Genomic DNA, 20,333 nt, shown 5'->3' with positions numbered 1-20,333 from the left:
AAAACAAGCCGTCACATGACTGTCTGCCAAAATCTGGAAAAATTATAGCTCTCAAAATATGGCAAAAACTAGATTTTACAAAAAATGCGTCTTTTAATGTGTGACAGCTGTCAGTCATAAAAACCCCATATGATTCTGGTATCGCTGTAGTCTCACCGACCCGAATAATAAGGTCGTCTAATCACTTATACCGCATGAGGAACGGCGTAAAAAATAAACTCTTGGGTTAGGGTTGTGCTAGGGTTAGGGCTGGGGTTGGGGTTAGGGTTGGGATTTTTTTTCAAAAGTAAGAAAAAAAGATGACGATATGGCGACTAGTGTTGAGCGCAAGTGCTCGCTACTTGAGTTTGCATCAGGTGTTCTGGTATGCATTGAGTATCGTGGGTATTTGAGTGACATGCTCGAGTCTCCGCCCCATATGCTTCACGGCCCTAAAAACTTTGCGGGGATTGCCTGCCATGCACGAGCAATCCCCGCATGTTTTTTTTTGGGTGTCTAATAACCATGAAACATTCGGGCGGGGACTCGAGCATGTCACTCGAGCACACGCAGTACATGGTGCATACCTGAGTACCTGATGCAAACTCAAGTAGTGAGCACTTGCGCTCAAGACTAATGACAACTTATTCAATATGATGACCTAATGTTATCAAATTCGGTGTCGTACCTCTGGGTTCAAAATGTTCACTATACACCTTAATAAAATCCTTGAGGGGTATAGTTTCCAAAATGGGGTCACTTGTGGGGGAGCTCCACTGTTTAGGCACATCAGGGGCTCTCCAAACGCGACATGGTGTCCGCTAACAAATTGAATGGAAAATCGGCTCAAATTGTTAGGGGACGCCATGTTGCGTTTGGAGATCCCCTGTGTGCCCAAACATTGGAGCTCCCCCACAAGTGACCCTATTTTGGAAACTAGACCCCCCAAGGAACCTATCTAGATGCATAGTGAGCAGTTGGAACCCTTAGGTGCTTCACAAATTGCTTCGTAAAAATGGAAAAGTATTTTTTTTTTCCACTTTTTCATTTTTACGAATCAATTTGTGAAGCACCTGGGGGTTCCAACTGCTCACTATGCATCTAGATAGGTGCCTTGGGGGGTCTAGTTTCCAAAATGGGGTCACTTGTGGGGGAGCTCCAATGTTTGGGCACACAGGGGCTCTCCAAACACAACATGGCGTCCGCTAATTATTCAAGCAAATTTTACAATCAAAAAGTCAAATGGCGCTCCTTCCCTTCCGAGCCCTGCCGTGCGCCCAAACAGTGTTTTTTCCCCACATATGGGGTATCTGTGTGCCCAGGGGAAATTGCACAACAAATTTTGGGGTCCATTTTTTTCTTGTTACCCCTGTGAAAATAAAAAAAATTGGGTCTAAAGTAACATTTTTGTGAAAAAAGTTAAATGTTCATTTTTTTCTTCCACATTCCAAAAATTCCTGTGAAGCACCTGAAGGGTTAATAAAGTTCTTGAATGTGGTTTTGAGCACCTTGAGGGGTGCAGTTTTCAGAATGGTGTCACTTTTGGGTATTTTCTGTCATAAAGACCTCTCAAAGTGACTTCAAATGCGATGTGGTCCCTAAAAAAATGGTTTTGTAAATTTTGTTGGAAAAATGAGAAATCGCTGGTCAACTTTTAACCCTTATAGCTCCCTAACAAAAAAAAATTTTGGTTCCAAAATTGTGCTGATGTAAAGTAGACATGTGGGAAATGTTATTTATTAACTATTTTGTGTGACATATCTCTCTGGTTTAAGGCCGAAGAAGCTGGGCGAAACGTGCACGTCGAGGCTGAGTGCAGGGGCTCCCACACCAACAGCATAAGTGGTTTGTATCAGGTAAATGACAACTTGGATTCTAAGTATGTTTGGAATATTTAAGTAGGACTTTCATGCCTGAGATGTTAATGCCTATAGGTCTTGGTTAAACCTCCAGGGTATAACCTGTAGGTTTTGATATGCAGCTTGAACTTTATATTTATATTGTTTAATGCACCTGTGAGCCCAAATAATGTGACTCCTTATTAAGGTCCTATTGTTACAAAGGATGGAAATCTTGGGGAAAGTATACTATATTTGGAGGCTAGAGGGCAGTATGCAATGAGGTATATGGATTAATATTGTTTTACAATTGCACTAGCACCTTAATTTGTATGAAATTCAACCTGCCTGATTTACTTTATGGCCTTAGAGCTTCAAAATAGTATCTGGTCATGGAGGACTAGCAATAAAACAGCATCTTAATAGCGTCTAGGGCACTGTGCATTAGTAATTCAAGCTAAAGGGCAATGTGCAAATGGAGGTCTAGGTAAATACATATTTATTACGAATCAGGACTTTAATTGTTGATATTTACAAATTGTCGCTTTTACATTCTGTGATTTATAGCTCCTGTACCTTTTTTTCCTGCACCCTTTTTTCTGTATTTTTAATTTAATAATTTTAAAAATATTTCTAAATAAAAAACTATTTTTAAACTAATTTGTGTCACTTCTAACTACCACCAGGAGCAAATAGAACATCTGGTGGGATCTTTTGATTATATCCTTGCATTTGAGAAGTGCCAATTCAGTGTTGCCAGGTATTGTGGTAAAAATAAGGACATTTTGATTAAAACAATTTAAGTAGGCATATCAAGTCTGATGTGATTATAGTGTACTCTGCCCACTAACAAGTGTGTTGCCCGAATTTTTCAAAATTAGTTAATATAAGATTTGATTTTTTTTTTCTTTATAAGTTTAAACATCGTTTTCTAAGGCAACACAAGAAAGGAGGGTGGTTTTCTAGGTCTCAAGTCGAATGGTATAAAAATTAAAAAAAAAAAAAACTAATTATAGAAGAAATACACTGGTTAATTCATGTTTCACATGGATCTGCTAGTACAAACCAGTTTTACTGGCAGTTACCCAAGGACAAAATGCCACTTGACTGAATTAACGCTGGCCTCTTGTCACTCGAGTTATTTGAGATTATTTACATTGCTGTTCATATGGCACTATTCGGCCTCCACCAGAGCTAATTGTATGTGTTCCGGATTTTAATTGGCTTCTTTAATATTGCCTGAGGAAGAAATGCTCTCCTTTGCCTCATACCAGCCTCTTAGCCCACTGCAGTAATAGCTACAATTAAGAGTGTCTAAATCCTGCTCTAATCTCGTGCCAGAACACAGGGTGAAATCTGACTACCTCCCAAACCATTTTACACAAACTGTTATTTATCCTTTTCCACACACATAAAAAAAAACAAAGTTTATATGAAATAAACCAAATGAGCTGCTTGATAAGGAAGGCATCATTCCGGTATGTCATACAGTTAGTACTAAGGCCTTCTGTTATTTGATTTGCACTTTTCTTAGAATGATACTTTGATATAACACTCTTCCCTACATAATCTACAAAGATTTTTTTTTTCCATTTTTGGATTTACAAACTGTTGCTTGCCATGGTATACACATTACACCGGTGTCTCAGCCAAAGATGGCAACATTAGCCATGTTTAACAATTAAAGGTGGTTGTGGTGATGTTTCATGGTTTAGGAAATAAAAGTATGAAAAAGGCTATCAGTTGATCTTTTGATTGATCTGCTCAACTTTTTCTGGATCATTATAGGTAACGGCCAACCATGCAACCTCTGTCTATTGTCAGTTCTGAATGGCTTTTAAAGTGTCACAGCCCTCTAACTTCGTTGTCCCTTAAAGTCGGATTACATGGACCAACGGCCGGCGATGAGTAAACTTTTACCGATCGGTTGTTTGAATGCCTGTTTACATAGGAAGACCAGAATAAATGATGCGCATGGAGTGATCTACTCTAGTTTGCTCAGTGCGCATAGGCTGCATAGTTCTCAGCAGCACGAGTCTGGCTTACACAAGATGAGACACTGCCAACAACGATTTTTCTTTTTGCACTGCACAAAAGATCATTTCACCCTAATGAACGAGCGTTTTGCTTGTTGACCGGGTGATTGGCAGCCTGTTTACATGGCAATATAACTGTGAAATAATTTTTTTTTTTAGCAATGCTTGTTCAATGCCCCTTTAGTTCTAGCCAATGGCGAGGGCCACAGCAGTGGACATGACATTGAATAGACATTATTTGCATATATCTATATGCCAGCAGTGCCTGTCACAAGTCAAACTAATACTAGTTAAGGCCTAAATAATAATGAAAAGTTTTGAAATTATTAAATGGTACAAAACTTTTCTACTTATGCAATCCAAATCATTTTAGATAAAACCAAATCAAGTTAATATTGGTTGACTAGAAACAGTTGTGTAAATTTGGGACTAAGGCGGGGTTCACACATCCTTGTTCTAGGAGGGCGGTGCATGGACGAACAGACGTCCCCTGACTTACACTTTACAGTCTCAGACATATATGAGGCTGTCAAGTTTGGTTCAGGGAATCTGTGGCTGGATGTGTGAATCTGACCTAAAGTCCATAATGTATGTCTTACTTTACTACATGGGGATAGTCGTTGATGGTCTCTTGAAACAAATGGTGAGTATTTTTTTCCCAAAAAGACAAAAAGCAGCCATCACTTGACCTTTGTGTACATTCTGTAGTCAATGAAGTGGACAAATGTTGGTCTGTACTTGATGCAAAACATGTGGGAAAGAGTCAGATACAGGGCAAAAAACTCAAAATATTATGTTATCTAATAGAAACTAGTGATGAGCGCAAGTGTTTGTTACTGGAGTTTTCCTAGGGTGCTCGGGTATACAGAGTTTCGCAGGTGCTCTAGTGAAACGTTCAAGTCCCTGTGGCCGCATGTTTTGCAGCTATTAGACAGTCACAAAACATGCGGGGATTGCCTGTGTTTGTCAGGCAATCTTGCCATGTTTTGTGTCCAACAGCAGTGAAACATGCGGCCACGGGGACTTGAACATGTCACTGGAGCACCCACGAAACTCTGTGCATTCCCGATAACCCTAAGCAAACTCCAGTAACAAACACTTGCGCTCATCACTAATAGAAACCTATGTCATTAGAGCATTATTGTTTTTTCCATATTAGAAGGGGAAAGGTGCCATTTTTACTTTGGTTTGTATATTTGATTATATATTATGTCATGAAGGACAAGTATTTATTGAACTGACAAAGAATACAGCAGTACACTGTGTGACAACATATATGCAAACATTAAATACATGAAATGTAAACTGCATTATCGCTATATGAACTATACTTACCTAGCCCACCTATTGGCCAATTCATGTCCTCACTGGCAACAACAAGGCTATTTATATATTTGTAGTTATATGAAAATAATAAAGATTCTGCTGTTTTCTGAGGAATATTCTGGTCTATGTATTTTTGAAGTAAATAGGGTTAATTACAAAACTAGACAACTATGGATCAGATTGGTAGCATTTTGGTAAAGAATAAATAAAAATCTCACAAGTCCCGTTTCAACTTTTATCCTACTTAGAAGAACAAATATCAGCACCTGGACATGGGTATCATTGTAACACTCAATGTAAAGGATTTTTTTCCTCTGATCACCGTATAGAAACAAATATTCCTTCGTGAAGATCACCCGGGTTCAACCAGAAGAAAGACACTACTGCTAGGAGGTTCTTCTTACCTGCAAGGTTTATTCAGAGTAATGAACAGACATGTTTTAGGAGCGCCCTGGCCTCCTCTTCAGGATTTTTTTTTAAATACATGTTTGAATTGAATATTTGTGAATGCAAATTCCCAGGTCCAGATTTCTAGTAAGGTTGGCACAAATGTTTCTCTTTTTATTGGAAAACAAAATATTTGAATAATGGCAAATTTGAATGGAAATTACATTCTTTATTTTACATTTTTTTTCTCTGTATCAAACCTTTGGCAAAATAATGGATACTCAAATAAGTGGGATACATATTTTGATTATTGAAATACCTAAAGGAAACTTGGCCTTAGTTTATATTGTGAAAACCTGGTGACAACACCTTCAACGCCTCTTTTACAGCAATCTAGCAACTTGAATATAAATCCCCATGACCCCGACCCCCCCTCTTCATATCCCAAAAAATACCTTTTATAATCCCCCTGTACTGCGCAGCCCGGTCCAATGGGCGTCACTGGACTTGCTCGGCGCCTTCTTTATCCACGTAATTTGTATCCTGCTGCCCTGCTTCATATGGATGACATTGAGGGAAGGTAAGTCCTGTATTGTGCATGTGTTGGGAAAGGCCAAAGAGCGCCGGTGACCTGGAAGTGGAGCCAGCACGTGCGCAATACAGAACATTGCTCTTACCTCAGCAAGGCAGAGCAAAGTACACCTGCGCAGGAGTGATATTGGAGGCTCTGTGTGGAAGATACGGGAGGCATCATTCACATGAAGCAGGGAGGAGGATGGTGATTGCGGAGATAGAGGAGGTGCTGAGAAAGACCAGCAACACCCATCGGACTTGACCGAATGGGAGGAATTATGAAAGGCATTTTTTGGGATATGCACAGGGGGTTGAAGACTTATATACAGGTTGCTAGACTGTTGCAAATAGCATTTAAGGCAGTAGCTTTAGTTTATATTGGCATAACCTGGTGACCGGATCCCTTTAAAGGGGTTTTCCTACTAGACAACTGCTGCTCAATTCAGGACCCTAATTATCTTTTTTTTTTTTAAATTTTATTCACCTCCTGCAGTGGTGCCGCTGTTCCTGAAGTGTTACGTGCAGGGCTGTGGATTCAGAAGTTGTGCAGTCAGAGTCCGTGTTCATTTTGGTGGAGTCAGTATAAAATGGACCGACTCTGACAATATATAATAAATTGGGTTCATTAGTACAATGCAGGATGTGCTGTAAATGTTTTCATAAGCATTTGGGAAAGTTATGAAATGTTCTATAAAGGTCTGTTCTGTTCCTGATCTAAGAATCTCGGCTTTGAGTTGAGATGAATCTGTGCTGCACTTTATGTACATGCTCAGTAGTGAGGCAGTGAGATGAATCTGTGCTGCACTTTATATACATGCTCAGTAGTGAGATGAATCTGTGCTGCACTTTATGTACACGCTCAGTAGTGAGATGAATCTGTGCTGCACTTTATGTACATGCTCAGTAATGAGGCAGTGAGATGAATCTGTGCTGCACTTTATGTACATGCTCAGTAGTGAGATGAATCTGTGCTGCACTTTATGTACATGCTCAGTAGTGAGATGAATCTGTGCTGCACTTTATGTACATGCTCAGTAGTGAGATGAATCTGTGCTGCACTTTATGTACATGCTCAGTAGTGAGATGAATCTGTGCTGCACTTTATGTACATGCTCAGTAGTGAGATGAATCTGTGCTGCACTTTATGTACATGCTCAGTAGTTAGGCTCCTACAGGGTTGTGGAGTCGAGAGTCAGGGAAATTGAGGAGTCAGAGGTTTGGCCTACAGACTCCACAGCCCTGGTTATGCGACTTGTGTTGCATGCAGGCTGCAACCAATGGGCAGCCGCTCTTCGGCTGCAGGTCATCAATATTCTGTAAGGGCAGATGTCCGCTCTGACAAAATAGTAATGGCTGCAGATTACGACAAGCGGCCGCTCATTGGTTGCTGCCTGCAAGTAACAAGTAATGTCACTCTCCGGAAACAGCGGTACCGCCATCGTTGGAGCGGCGACACTGCAAAAGGCGAGAATCCATTGTTTTTATTTTGAATTGGGCCCTGAATTGATTAAGCTGGGGTTGGCCAGAAGTGGAGAACCCCTTTAAATAATTATTAACTTCTATCTGAAGCACCATGTACAATACTGCTAACATGTAGCTACTTTATAAATACATATTATATAGTGCCCTGAATAGTATATTAACATCATTACTTTATTTTATAGCTTTAGTCTTCAAAAATAATTTGTCATGATAATACAGGTTAATGTAAAGTAAAAATGTGTATCTTGCAACAATTTTCCCCTACAACATCTTCATTACATCAAAATGATCTCCATGACAGCTTAACAACAAAGTAGTGATCGGAGAGACTGTCTCTAGCAATCCGAAAACCAGATTTGAGTCACTGATCAGCTCAAAGTTTAGTATTATGTTTACATCAGACTGGCAGACTTATAGTTATGCCCTTACCCATGTCAAATTTACAGAGAAAAAAAAGGAATCGCTTTTTACACTTGCAAATTGGAAAGATAAACGTATTAGCGGCCCTGAACACACACAAAACAAAAAAATTGAATAGAAGCACAAAGTACAAAATATAAAAATAAACAGTACATTGCAACATAACACCAAAAATTAAATACTAAAACAAATCTACCAAGTATCTACAAATTACGGTAGTAACATTTACTTAACCTTATAGAACTCTTCCACTTATTCTCTGTAAAAGTAACTTCAAGAGGACTGCGCATAATATTGGCTCAGAGCAGTTTTGAGCAGGGGTTTATCATACTGGCCATGTTCTACGTATATAAAAATACCCCACAAGATAGAAGAAGGCACTTACCCAGTGAAAACTGTAGCAGATCTAAATAAAATTAGACAAGCATGTTTCACCTTCTTAACTCCTAAAGCTGGCACCACATTCGTATAAGAACACAAAAACTACACATTTGCTCTACTGTGTTTAATTAGTAAAAAAATAACCTATAAAAGAAAAATAACCTCCTGGATACAATATAGTTTCTTAACATTACAAAAGTGCAAAAGGAACAGAATGTCTTTGGTAACAAATCACTTAAGTTCACTTCAGGAGGGCACGGTATAGCGACAAGGAATGTTTGGTTGTCCGTTCTTGTTCCATGCAGAATATTAAATCTCTGAGACTAACCCGAGTTATTCTTGGAACAAATAATGATTTGGGTATGCTGAAAAAGGAAGAACCAGTTGTATGAAATCCCTAAAATAAAGAGTAAAAATTTGTTAATATCACACAAAAAATAAATACGTAAATTAGTCGTGAATGTTCTTATTGGCAAAGCGAGGCTTCATATGGTCATAAAATTAGTTATTATGACTCCACTGCTAAAGGTTTAAGCCCAACATTGAAAGTCTTACCCTATCCACAGGATAGGGGATATCATTCCAATGTGATAGCGTCGGACCGCTGGAATCCCCAGTGATGCACTCGAAAAGTTTAAAAAAACTTGCACTACATTACTCACAGAATTCTGCACTGATTCCGGGTGACAAGCTTTATTACATCTTTTGCTGAATGTCATTGATACTCACCCTAACAGCTTATCTGAGCTCACTGAATGCTGTGCTGGCCCTACACTGTAATGGAAGTACTGGTCTTCCTTGCAGAGATCCATCTGGTATAGTGTTCCTGAAGCTGCATGCTGTACTCAGACAATAAAGGACAGTAGAGTGCTAATGTTTTCCATCTCTAAACATTGTGATCTGTAAGTGTATGCGTTTATGGGCTTTTTTTTTTAGGTTCCTGTGGTCTATGTTGCCCATTTGTCAAAAACAAGAACAATTATCTAGGAAAATTCAGATTGTATATATTTTTTTCATACAAGATGAATTTAACTATAACTGGAATTAGAGGGAAACCAGTCCCTTTTGCTGACTATTACAGGCAGGGCAGTGTATTGTGAAAAAGAATATAGAAGAGGTGATACAGCAGATTGTCATCTCTTCTGACTGCTAAGGCTTTACACACAGTGTGACACAGTGGTAGGACCATGCCCAATATTTTAGTACCATGCTTCACAGTACTAACCAGTAGTGCAGAGTAGTGTCCAACTTTGTATATGGGTAGGAATATGCATGGTCTGTATTTAGTGGCCCAGAACCCGGCATTTGCTAGACATTATGGTTTAAAACGGTCATCCTATTCCTGGAATTAGAATTTTTCACTTACACTGGTAGGACAATGCACTGAAGGCAAAAAAACCCCACTGATTGTGGTTTTAATATTTAATACCACTATCCTGGTATTCTGCAGATTGAGGGATTTTGATCATATAAAATATACTTTTTCTAATTGTGATTTTCTCCCATGCTTTAGACCACGTTCATGTGGTCAGTATTTGACATCAGTATGTGTAAGCCAAAACCAGGAGTGGAACAATCAGAGGAAAAGTATAATAGAAACACATCACCACTTCTGTATTTTTCAACTACTCCTGGTTTTGGCTTACAAATATTGATTTAAAAAACTACAAATGCAAACTACTGCCGCATTCCGGTCTCCATCGCCGTTCTGCTCCGCTTCTCAGTGACGTCACCACAATTCAGACTAGCCGGGTCACTCTATGCTCTGCGTGTGAGCCAGAAATATATGACAATGGATCCTCGTTCTGACACTCCATAGGCTTACATTGTAAAAAAATCACTTCCAGATCACGCGGAGCGCAGTGTGACCCGGAGAGTATGAAGAAAGGTAATGTCACTAAGAAGATTAGCAAAACGCCACTGGACACCGGAAATAGTGGCACTGGGGAGTACCATATATTAATACACGCACACTACATGCATATATACACAGATTTGATGAAGAAAAATAATGGGAGTGCTTCTTTAATACCAAGTTTAAGGGAGAAGCATCCCAGACTATATTGTAAGCCCTAAGCTGTCCCACTGGGCCATTCTAATACTACATTCACTTTCAATGAAACAGACTGTGTAATTAAGAGGAATTTCCCAAAGCATTGCAGCATCCTGGTGGTTGTTGTAGTTAGAACTAATGGATGGACTAGGAAAACCATGTTGCTTTGGATGGGGAAGAAGTGAGACGAGACAATGCCATTACCAGTAGTGCTACTGGAAATGTATTTTGTGCTGCACGATGGCATTTGCTTACCAATTGGCTAGTGAGGCCTGAGTTTTCCAGAAGTTACAGAAACATAGTTTGCACCACGACGCTGCTTACATATCTCCCAATAATTTCTACGGGAGTTAATGAAGCTGGCATAGCTTAGTTGCTCTTAGCTGAACTTCGTTCCTCCAGTAGTCGGAGCTGGATGACGTGATTGCTTGACTGCCTTGAAAGGCTGAGATCGGAATAACCCTTTTAGTCTGTAATACATACTGTGGTTATTATCTCCATATTTTAATATAACGCGAGCAGGATTCATCGCCAGTTCTAACTAGCTGTCAATAAAAATACTCTTTACATCTAATTGAGCACAGAACAGATGGCCGACTCTTGTCACTATCTAGAGAGTTGCATAAAGGAACTTGAGCTTTTCCCTTCTGAACGATGCTACAGTGAGAATCTGGAGAAAGAGGAAATATTTCACGCTTCCTATTGAACATATGAAGAAAGTGTCACATTTTTAAAAAATTCCATTTTTTCCAGTGTAGTGTACTTAAAATGACTACCAACTACAGGTCATAGAATAAGAAAGCTTCCTTGTCCCTTTAGACACAATGCCACAAGGTCGGGTCTTTTATACGACAACCTTGTGTGATCTGAGGGAAATTATAGTAATGCAGCACAGCTGCCAGCGCAGGGTTGAAAACGAGGTCAAATCCGCAGGAAGCAGCAGAAAGCCCGAGGCAATATTATAAATGAAACAACCCCCAAGGGAGCTGCAGCAACCAAGGAGTGATGTCCTTCAAACTTTAGAATTATAGAAAGGTGAAAGTATAATCAAATACTTCTGCTTGACATTTCAGAGAGCAGACAGTGTTTTATCCAACGAAACACTTCACTGAAAAACTACATTTCATGTATCGGGAGAGCAGTGTCAGAAAGGACTATAAAATGCTCATCTTTAATCATGTGCTATTCCTTTTGTAATTTAATGTTTGACTTTACATCTTAGATTCCATATTGACAAATGCAGGAGAAATCAATGATAAGAGAGAGACTATTAACATTGTTTTTAGTAATCCCTTATTTTCCCTCTAGAAACATTAAGTATGAAGAATTTTTCATCATCATCGGATATAACAAGTAAGGGTATGTTCGCACAGAGTTTTTGTATATTGATTTCAAAGCGGGTTAGTTTCAAGATCCATTTAAAAATCTGTGTAAACTCAATTTAAATGTCAAGGGTGTATCAGGTTTGACAGACAGTCGTTCTGGATCCGGCTGTAGAAGGTCTCTGAGCTTGGCTTTGCAGACACATTCTTGAACCATTCATCACTGGAGTGTAGTGGTATCCTTCTTTCGCTAGGACCCAGCAGTGATCTCCACCTCCTGCTGCTAATTGACACACCCTTGCTTGATGTATGTAAACTCTCTGTCTCCAGAGAGTCGCCGGTGATGGAACTATTTTCCCCTGCTGATGCCTTGAGTACTAGCAGTCCGCTAGTTTATTCTTGGAGTTTCTGGGTGGATTATTGTAGTCTTCTCAAACTAAGTGCATCCCCTTGTCCATTTTCCTTGTTTGTCTTTAGGTGCAGTGGGGGCTGACTAGTGCTCACCCCTTCCCGTCCATACCTAGAGCCTAGCGCTAGGGACAGTTCAGGATTAGGTATCCTGCTCGGCAATAGGTGCGGAACCTATTTGGGGACAGTAGGGGAGTCAGGTTGTTGTAAGATCTGCCTAGGGATCTCCACCCTCCCTTTCCCTAGTTGATGGGAAAAGTGTGTGGGGGGAAGCCCAAGGTCATACACTTGGTCCTTCCATCACCTAGCGTGACACTAAAGCTCTGTTTCCCACTATGTACCCCTCTTCGATGGTCACAATAACACACTATGTTCTTCTATTCTATCCAGAACAAAATTTTTACAAAAATACAAAGGTTTTATCACAGGTGCCAATAGAAGCCTCCTTTGCAGATTCTGCCAAAAAAAGGCAGAAACAAAATTAGTGCAGTATGTTGCACCATTTTTCTTGAAAAAAAGTTGTATATTATGATAAAAACCTCAAGAATTCAGTAGTCAACAAGGTCATGTTATTTTCAGTTTCTTCTCCTATGATGAAACTGAAAACCACAAATACAAGCATAAATGAAAACCCAGCATAAATAGGTAAAAAAAATATATCAGATCTTATACATTGTTGATAATGGTAAAATGAAAATCATATTGAACTGGTTTCAGTTTTGGCATCACAAGTTAGGGCTGCATCCAAAGCTTTTCTTGCTAACTCTTAATGCCAATCTAAGGCACAATACACAAAAAAAGTTGTATAAAAGAATACTACAATAAAAGCACATCTTTGTCTCCCCATAATTGTAAAGATGATCCAGTATAGAATAAAGGGCAGACAACCAAGAACCAAAGCAAAGCAGCTTCGTTCTCTGTAGATAGTTGTCCTTGGAAATACATTTCTTGTACATTAGTATGGTATAGGTTATTACTGCTTTGAATTAAAGGTTATTTACAACTTCGTAAATTAACAAATTTCCAAAGGATAGCTGAAAACTTGTTGAATGCTGTAGTAGTGTGTGTGTGTGTGTGTGTGTGTGTGGGGTCATCTGCTGGGACCTCCTGTAATCCTAAGAACAAGGCTCTGAAATGCTCCGTTACAATGGAACAGTATCTGTGCATGCATTGATTGTCTATTGGACTGATAGAGTTAACATGCATAGCCACCACTCTATTCTATCAGGGGGTTTTTGGAGCCCTATTTTTGGCATCCCTGTGATCCCTCAGCGATCAGCAAGCAGCAAGTTATCACCTCTCCACAGGCCTTGCCAAAAATACCTTTAATTCCCTAAACTTTCAAGATGTCCTCTATACTGTTAAAGTTTAATCAGTCTCTGCCAACCTGCTTCTTGCCTTTGGCTCGCCTTAATATACAAGACTACATTGATGAATATCCTAAGATGACAATGAGTAAATGCATAGTGTCAAGTTAAAGCACAGGCTCCAGGGATCAGTACTGTGCTTTTAAAAATGGCCATACATGTGAGATAGACCTGTGTGCCGAACAAACGTTTGGCCAACAGCCATTACAGACTTCTCTGTATACACGAGCCTGGCCGAGTGTTCATGTGTCTTCAACAGAGAGGAGAAAGGATCCACCAGACATCTCCAACAGTGGCTTATCTCAGCTAGTTAGCTGCTCATCTCAGGTGATGAAATTCCAACTGCCCGACCCGTCTCTCCACGACATCACATCATTTGTTGGGTGAGAAAAGGGAGACCCCCCTCTCTTCAAGCATTTTGCTGTATTTCTATAACAGGAAGCTAAGAATAAATGAGCGCTTCCAAGAGTAATGGAGTGTGGTTGTGCAGACAACTGTCAAAAACACTAGTAATTTGCCTTGATTAGTGTTGACTTGCCACTGCATGCAGGGCCGGGACGAGGGGTAGGCACCCATTTAGGGCGCTATCTCATGCCTCCAGAATGGGGGTGCACTTTGGGGGGGGGGGGGGGGGGGGGAGTGATATTGCTGAATGCCTGCGGCCGCCCAGCAACTTCCTATGGTCATAAGCATTAAGCACACTGACGGCCAGGGTGCAGGCACACAGATCATCAGTCACTGGACACCGCTCACCCTTCTCTCTGCCTGTGTCCCAGCAGTCGCTTTCCCCTGCACTCAATTGTATTTGCGTCGATCAGCTGCTACTTCCAGCCTGCACCGTATTGGAAACGGCGCACGCAAGAGACGCCAAATGGCGCTATGCAGTGACATCGCGCCATCCAGCACCCACTGCTATACAGCATAGAAGAAGATAGCAGCTGTGGAGAACAGGGAGCCTGCATTGGGGGAGTATAACATTGTACCTGGACTGTGGGGACATCATACTATACAAAATATGTGGGGGCATCATTATATAGGGGGCTGTGGGAGGCATCATACTGTATAGGGGAATGAGGGGGCATACTGGGGGCTGTGGAAACATAATACTGCAAAGGGGGATGTAGTGACCGTATTATATAAGGGGCTGTGGTGGACATCATACTACATGGATGGCTGTTGTGGACATCATAGTGTATATTGGGGGGCTGTTGTGGATATACTGTATGGGTGGCTGTGGGGGTACAGTTTGGAGAGGACAAACTGGTGGGCAGTATGTTGGCATAATGTGAAAAGGGGGAAAAAGAATGGATATGGAGAGGGGGCAGCGTGAAATGGGGTCACAGTATTATTTATTATTATAGCGCCATTTATTCCATGGCGCTTTACATGTGAAAAAGGGGTATACATAGCAAAAACAATTACAATAATCTTGAACAAATGTGACGACTGGTACAGGAGGAGCGAGGACCCTGCCCGCGAGGGCTCGCAAACTACAAGAGTATGGAGAGAGGTTAGCATGGTGAGAGGACAGTGGGGAAATAGAGTGTGTAAGGGAAAACAGGGAAGAGGAGACACCCATGGTATAGGCCAGTGGTGGCAAACCTATGGCACACGTGCCAGAATGAGCAGGCAAAGGCCTCACGGTGAGCACACGTGCCATCTCATCAGCACTAGTGCTGCTGCCACTCTACTCTGCACACGAACCCTCTCCTCAGCCCGCGCACCATCTCCCTCATTACTAGCGCCACCTAAACTCCTATCAGGCCTCGTGCTTGCTGAGGAGGGTGAGGGTGGCGGTGCTAGTGAGGAGGAGATGGCGTGGGAGATGAGGAGACCGCGCGTGCAGAGGAGAGTGGCGGTGGTGCTAGTGATGAGGAGACCAGTGCAGCGGGGGAACGGGCAGAGGTGAGTAGTGTTTTTTTTTTTTTTTTTTTTAATATGTGGCCATTATACTGCACAGAGCACCATGTGGGGCCATTATACTGTACGGAGCACCATGTGGGGCCATTATACTGTACCGAGCACCATGTGGGGCCATTATACTGTACCGAGCACCATGTGGGGCCATTATACTGTACCGAGCACCATGTGGGGCCATTATACTGTACCGAGCACCATGTGGGGCCATTATACTGTACCGAGCACCATGTGGGGCCATTATACTGTACCAAGCACCATGTGGGGCCATTATACTGTACCGAGCACCATTATACTGCACCGAACACGATGTGGGGCCATTATACTGTGCCGAGCACCATGTGGGGCCATTATACTGTGCCGAGCACCATGTGGGGCCATTATACTGTACCGAGCACCATGTGGGGCCATTATACTGTACCGAGCACCATGTGGGGCCATTATACTGTACCGAGCACCATGTGGGGCCATTATACTGTATGGAGCACCATGTGGGGCCATTATACTGTATGGAGCACTATTTGGGCCATTATACTGTACGAAGTACTATGAGGCCTATTATACCGTATTGAGGACTGTGAGGCCTATTAAACTGTATGGAGCACTATGTGGGGCCCATTACACTGTATGGAGCACTATATGGGGCCATTATACTGTATTGAGGACTATGTGGGGTCATTATACTGTATGGTGGACTTTTTGTGCCCATTATACTGTATGGAGGACTGTGTGGGGATTACAGTTGGAGAATCATACTGTTATGGGGTCACCATTCTTTGTTGGCCGAATTGAGGGAGGGGGTACAGTAGGGTCATCATACTGTGAGTGTGGAGGGTACTGTGGAGGAATTCACTGTGGGGGTATCATACTGTCTTTGGGGGCACTTGTTTGCATCATATTTCATGTGTCTTATTCAAGGTCTTTTATCCTTGTTATTACACATTTAAATTAGGCCATTGAGCCATATGATTTTATGGCCCTTACATATTATTCCAATATAATTGAAAAAGTTAGTGGTTTTATTTAATAAGGAAAAACTTCCTCAATTGTAGACATTTTTTTTAACAAATATCAAGGTGGGCCTGCGACTTCGTCCAAGCTTTTAATTTTGGCCCTCTGTGTATTTGAGCTTGACATCCCTGTCTTAAAGGTTTATGCTCATTATAATAAAGGGTTACAATTGCAAAGAGGGCTTAAAGGGTTAAAATTGCAAAAAAAACAAATAACTTTGCAATTTTACTTTTGATTAAAAATACGCTCCATTCTCAAGAACAGACCTCCACTGCAATCAGTGGCTAGTATCTTAGGCTTGGAGTGCAGTGCTTACAAGTTCTTTGCTATAGACTCTGTAGGGCTCTAATGTAGGAGTTGTTTTTCTAAACTAAAACCTCAGTATTCGGGTTAAGTTGCAGTGTTGGCACTTGGCGATAAATAAGTGGGTTTTGGATTGCAGTTTGGGCACTCAGTCTCTAAAAGGTTCACAATCACTGGTATAGGCCATGGCTCATAAGGGCGGATGGGTGGGGCGGTTATAGCGGATAATGGCAGACAGACAGTGTGGTGGTTATAGATCACTAAGGTGGACATTGTGGAGACCATATACCACATTTTTACTCAGAGGGCATTTTGATAACACTCTTATTTTTAAGGGTACTTTGTTGGAATGTGCTGTAGAAGACTGGAGAATAGGGAAGAGCTGTGGATGTGAAAAGTCAACATAGCATCTGGAGAAGATGGAGAAGAAAAGAAACGACTCCGATAAGATGTTACCTATAAGGTACATGGATGTAAATGTTTACTTGTTGATACGGACTATGTCTCATCAATACTGTGGTTCCTGTATATTGAGTAGTTTGATTAAGACTGATAACAACTCCCAGCATCTCCTTACCATTGTTAGGGACATACATTACAATTGATGGCTGTAGTAAGCTTGGTGATGTAGTCATGTTCTGATAGTACTGGTGTTGTATTTATTTATTGATGGTGGTTTTCATGATGTATTGAGGTTCTAGTGATGCATTACTGCACTGATGGTGGTTCTGGTGATGTATTCATGCACTGATGGTGGTTCTGGTGCCATATTCATATACTGATGGTGGCTAAAGTGACCTATTTACTGATTATGGTTCTGGTGCTGTATTTATGTACTATTGATGGCTCTGGTGTTCTATTTATGTACTAATCACAATTTTGATTTTGTATTCATGTCCTGATAATGGTTCTGGTGATGAATACAGCACTAGAACCATCATCTCTACATGTATACATCACCAGAACCACCATTAGTACAGGAATATGGCACCAGAACAATGATCAGTTTTGTTGCAAACTATATTTGTTGCATGAAAGACGTAAAACCATCATACGTATCCCTTTATCTATAATGGGGTCTGTTTGGTTTCAATTAAGGTGCCCAGCATTTGGCAGATATCCTAATGGAAACTAAACTGCCCCCATTATAGTTAAGCTATATTAGTTTCCATGACCGTCCTTGGGTCTGACAATTAAAATATAGGATGTCAGAAATTAATATCATTAATTGTCCCTGGTATTGTGTAAATGGTCCACAAACAATGAATGATTCTATATCTAACTTTGAAAACGCACTCCCTGTTGAACCTCAACCCTAAAGTACACCATTTTTTTTTTACTGGTATTTTTTGATGAGAAAGTAACAATTCTAGTGGAAGTGGTTGTCAGAGCTTGGGTGGGAGGTAAGGTGCATTAGGGGTCCTTTTACCTTTCATTGAAGGCTGAGGGTTCGTCGGGTGTGAGGTGGGTGTAGGAAGGGTGGGTGGAACCAATGGCTTCATCTGTCTAGGGTACAAAAATACCTTGTCCAGGCCCCAACTGCATGTCCTTGAAGACTTAACAATCCTGTCCATGGGGTCAGGAACAAGGAGTAAAACAAAGCATCTCAGTGGTTCTGGGTACTGCTAGCTCCGTTCTTGAAAGCAACCACTGTTAAGCAGTGACTGGCATTTTTGTTGTACAAAAGCTTCCCACACTAGCACCTGCTATGGATTGTCAATGGTTGCTATTCAAAAACAAAGCCAGAAAAGTGACCTTGTAGAAAAGTACTTTACTTTTCTCATTGCTAGATTCCTCAACTTTCTAACTAAGGCCACGGCCCCACTATCCGTATTTGGTCCGTATTTTTTTCTCAGGAGTGGGAGCCAAAGCCAGGTGAGGAACAATCAGAGAAAAGGTATAATAGAAACAAGTCACTAATTCTGCATTTATCACCCACTCCTGGTTTTGGCTCCCACTCCTGAGAAAAAATACTGACCGAATACTGATAGTGGGGCTGTGGCCTAAGGGTCTAAATATTACCCTGGCTGAATTGCTGACCTTAACTGACACACAGTTTGCTAGTTATAACACGATAAAAGGAAACAAAAATGCTCAATTCTCAAAATAGAAATATTTAAAAATGTTTTACACATACAAAAAGCAGTATATACCCACTGAAACTGGTACAAATGTCCAAGAACAGCGGATGCAGTCACCTGGCTTTTGTAGCCTTCCAGTCTGTATATGTGTGTTCACATAAATCTATTTTGCATCTCTCATGCAATATTTTGCACGCTTACACAAGGAACAATAAGATAATCTTATTCAAATAGCATTAGCATCACTATAACTTGATATCCCCATTACATTTTGTACGCTTGTATCCAAGGGTCTTTTTCTTCTTGGTCCAATGGCAGCCAGTGCTGTAAGATTTGCCTCTCGGTATTGTATTTGCTCCAATTCCAGCTGCTGCATCTGAGAAACAGAAAGCATTCACCATTATCTCACAAATAGCAACTACAATTTTCTGCTCTGCCTTCATTCATTTATTTCATTCAGCAGATCTTTATCGTGAGGTCAAGGACACTTTTTTATTCAGTAGATTGTAGCCATACATTGCAACAACCTAACCATAACTGAACAAGTGCTCATCTCTTATATTGAAAGTCTGACTTCTGTTAGGTAAAATGCATCATTATGTAGTCTTCTATAGGAACAGTAAAGTTCTTACACTGAACTTGCTCTTCAAGTCTTGTTTCATATCCATTTTTGTGAAAAGAATCAATTCCAAACCAGAATGACACTGAAACATGATGTAATCTTCATTGATTTGAACAAGTCACAAAACAGCAGCTAAATGGTCTCTATTTTTAAATACTTGATCCCTTTAACAATGTGCTAAATAGACAATCAACAAAACAATTTATTTAAAAAAAAAAATGTCTTAATCCCCTCCTAAAAAAAACACTCAGTAGTTCTCTTCTGTTTAACTCCTTAACTTAAAACCTGTTGTGAGGTGTAATCCATCTCTAGCATCTAGAAGTGAGTCGGGTCGTTGTTTTTTGGCTACGGCTCTTCAGTAGGTCAGACAGCATACAAGTAGGCTGGTTTTCAGTTTGAGCAGTCAAGCAACTTGACAATGGCAAGTGCAATGCATGCAGGGAAGTGAGGTGAAGGAAGTCTCAGTACATGTAGTACTGGCAGAATTAAAAAGCAACCACCCACTCAGTGTGGATGCCAGATTACAGACCATGAGAAATGGGATAGATCCTGGACATACTAGATTGGTATTTTCACCAAATCAATCTTAACTTGTTTTCTGGGATAAGAACAGCAAGACCATGCTTTTCTAAAAGTTGTGTGTGAAAGAATAAGTACACTTTTAGTTACAGTATAAGGCTATCTGCCCACGATGCAGAAATGCTCCGTATTTTTTCCTGAGCGTTCCTGAATCTCCCTGGCAGAAAAAACGCATGCAGATTGTACATGCGGATTGTACATGCGTTTTTCCTGCCAGGGACATGCGGATGTGAAGCGTTCTTCACATG

At 40.8% G+C, this 20,333-nt stretch overlaps 1 protein-coding gene across 1 annotated transcript in view; it reads right to left on the bottom strand.

Moving 5' to 3' along the window:
* Positions 1-19,037: 19,037 nt before the first annotated feature.
* The window catches only part of TAF4B (TATA-box binding protein associated factor 4b), a 147,520-nt gene continuing 146,224 nt past the window's right edge, over positions 19,038-20,333 (bottom strand). The window contains exon 14 of the mRNA XM_073676958.1: positions 19,038-19,260. Within this exon, the coding sequence (XP_073533059.1) occupies positions 19,111-19,260 (150 nt within the window). The 3' untranslated portion in view covers positions 19,038-19,110. The remainder of the gene's footprint in view (positions 19,261-20,333) is intronic.

This window comes from Phyllobates terribilis, unplaced genomic scaffold (genome assembly GCF_046119375.1).
Source record: "Phyllobates terribilis strain yellow unplaced genomic scaffold, ASM4611937v1 Scaffold_4__5_contigs__length_816908805, whole genome shotgun sequence".
Lineage (NCBI taxonomy): Eukaryota > Metazoa > Chordata > Amphibia > Anura > Dendrobatidae > Phyllobates > Phyllobates terribilis.
This window is presented reverse-complemented; position numbering and strand designations above follow the sequence as displayed.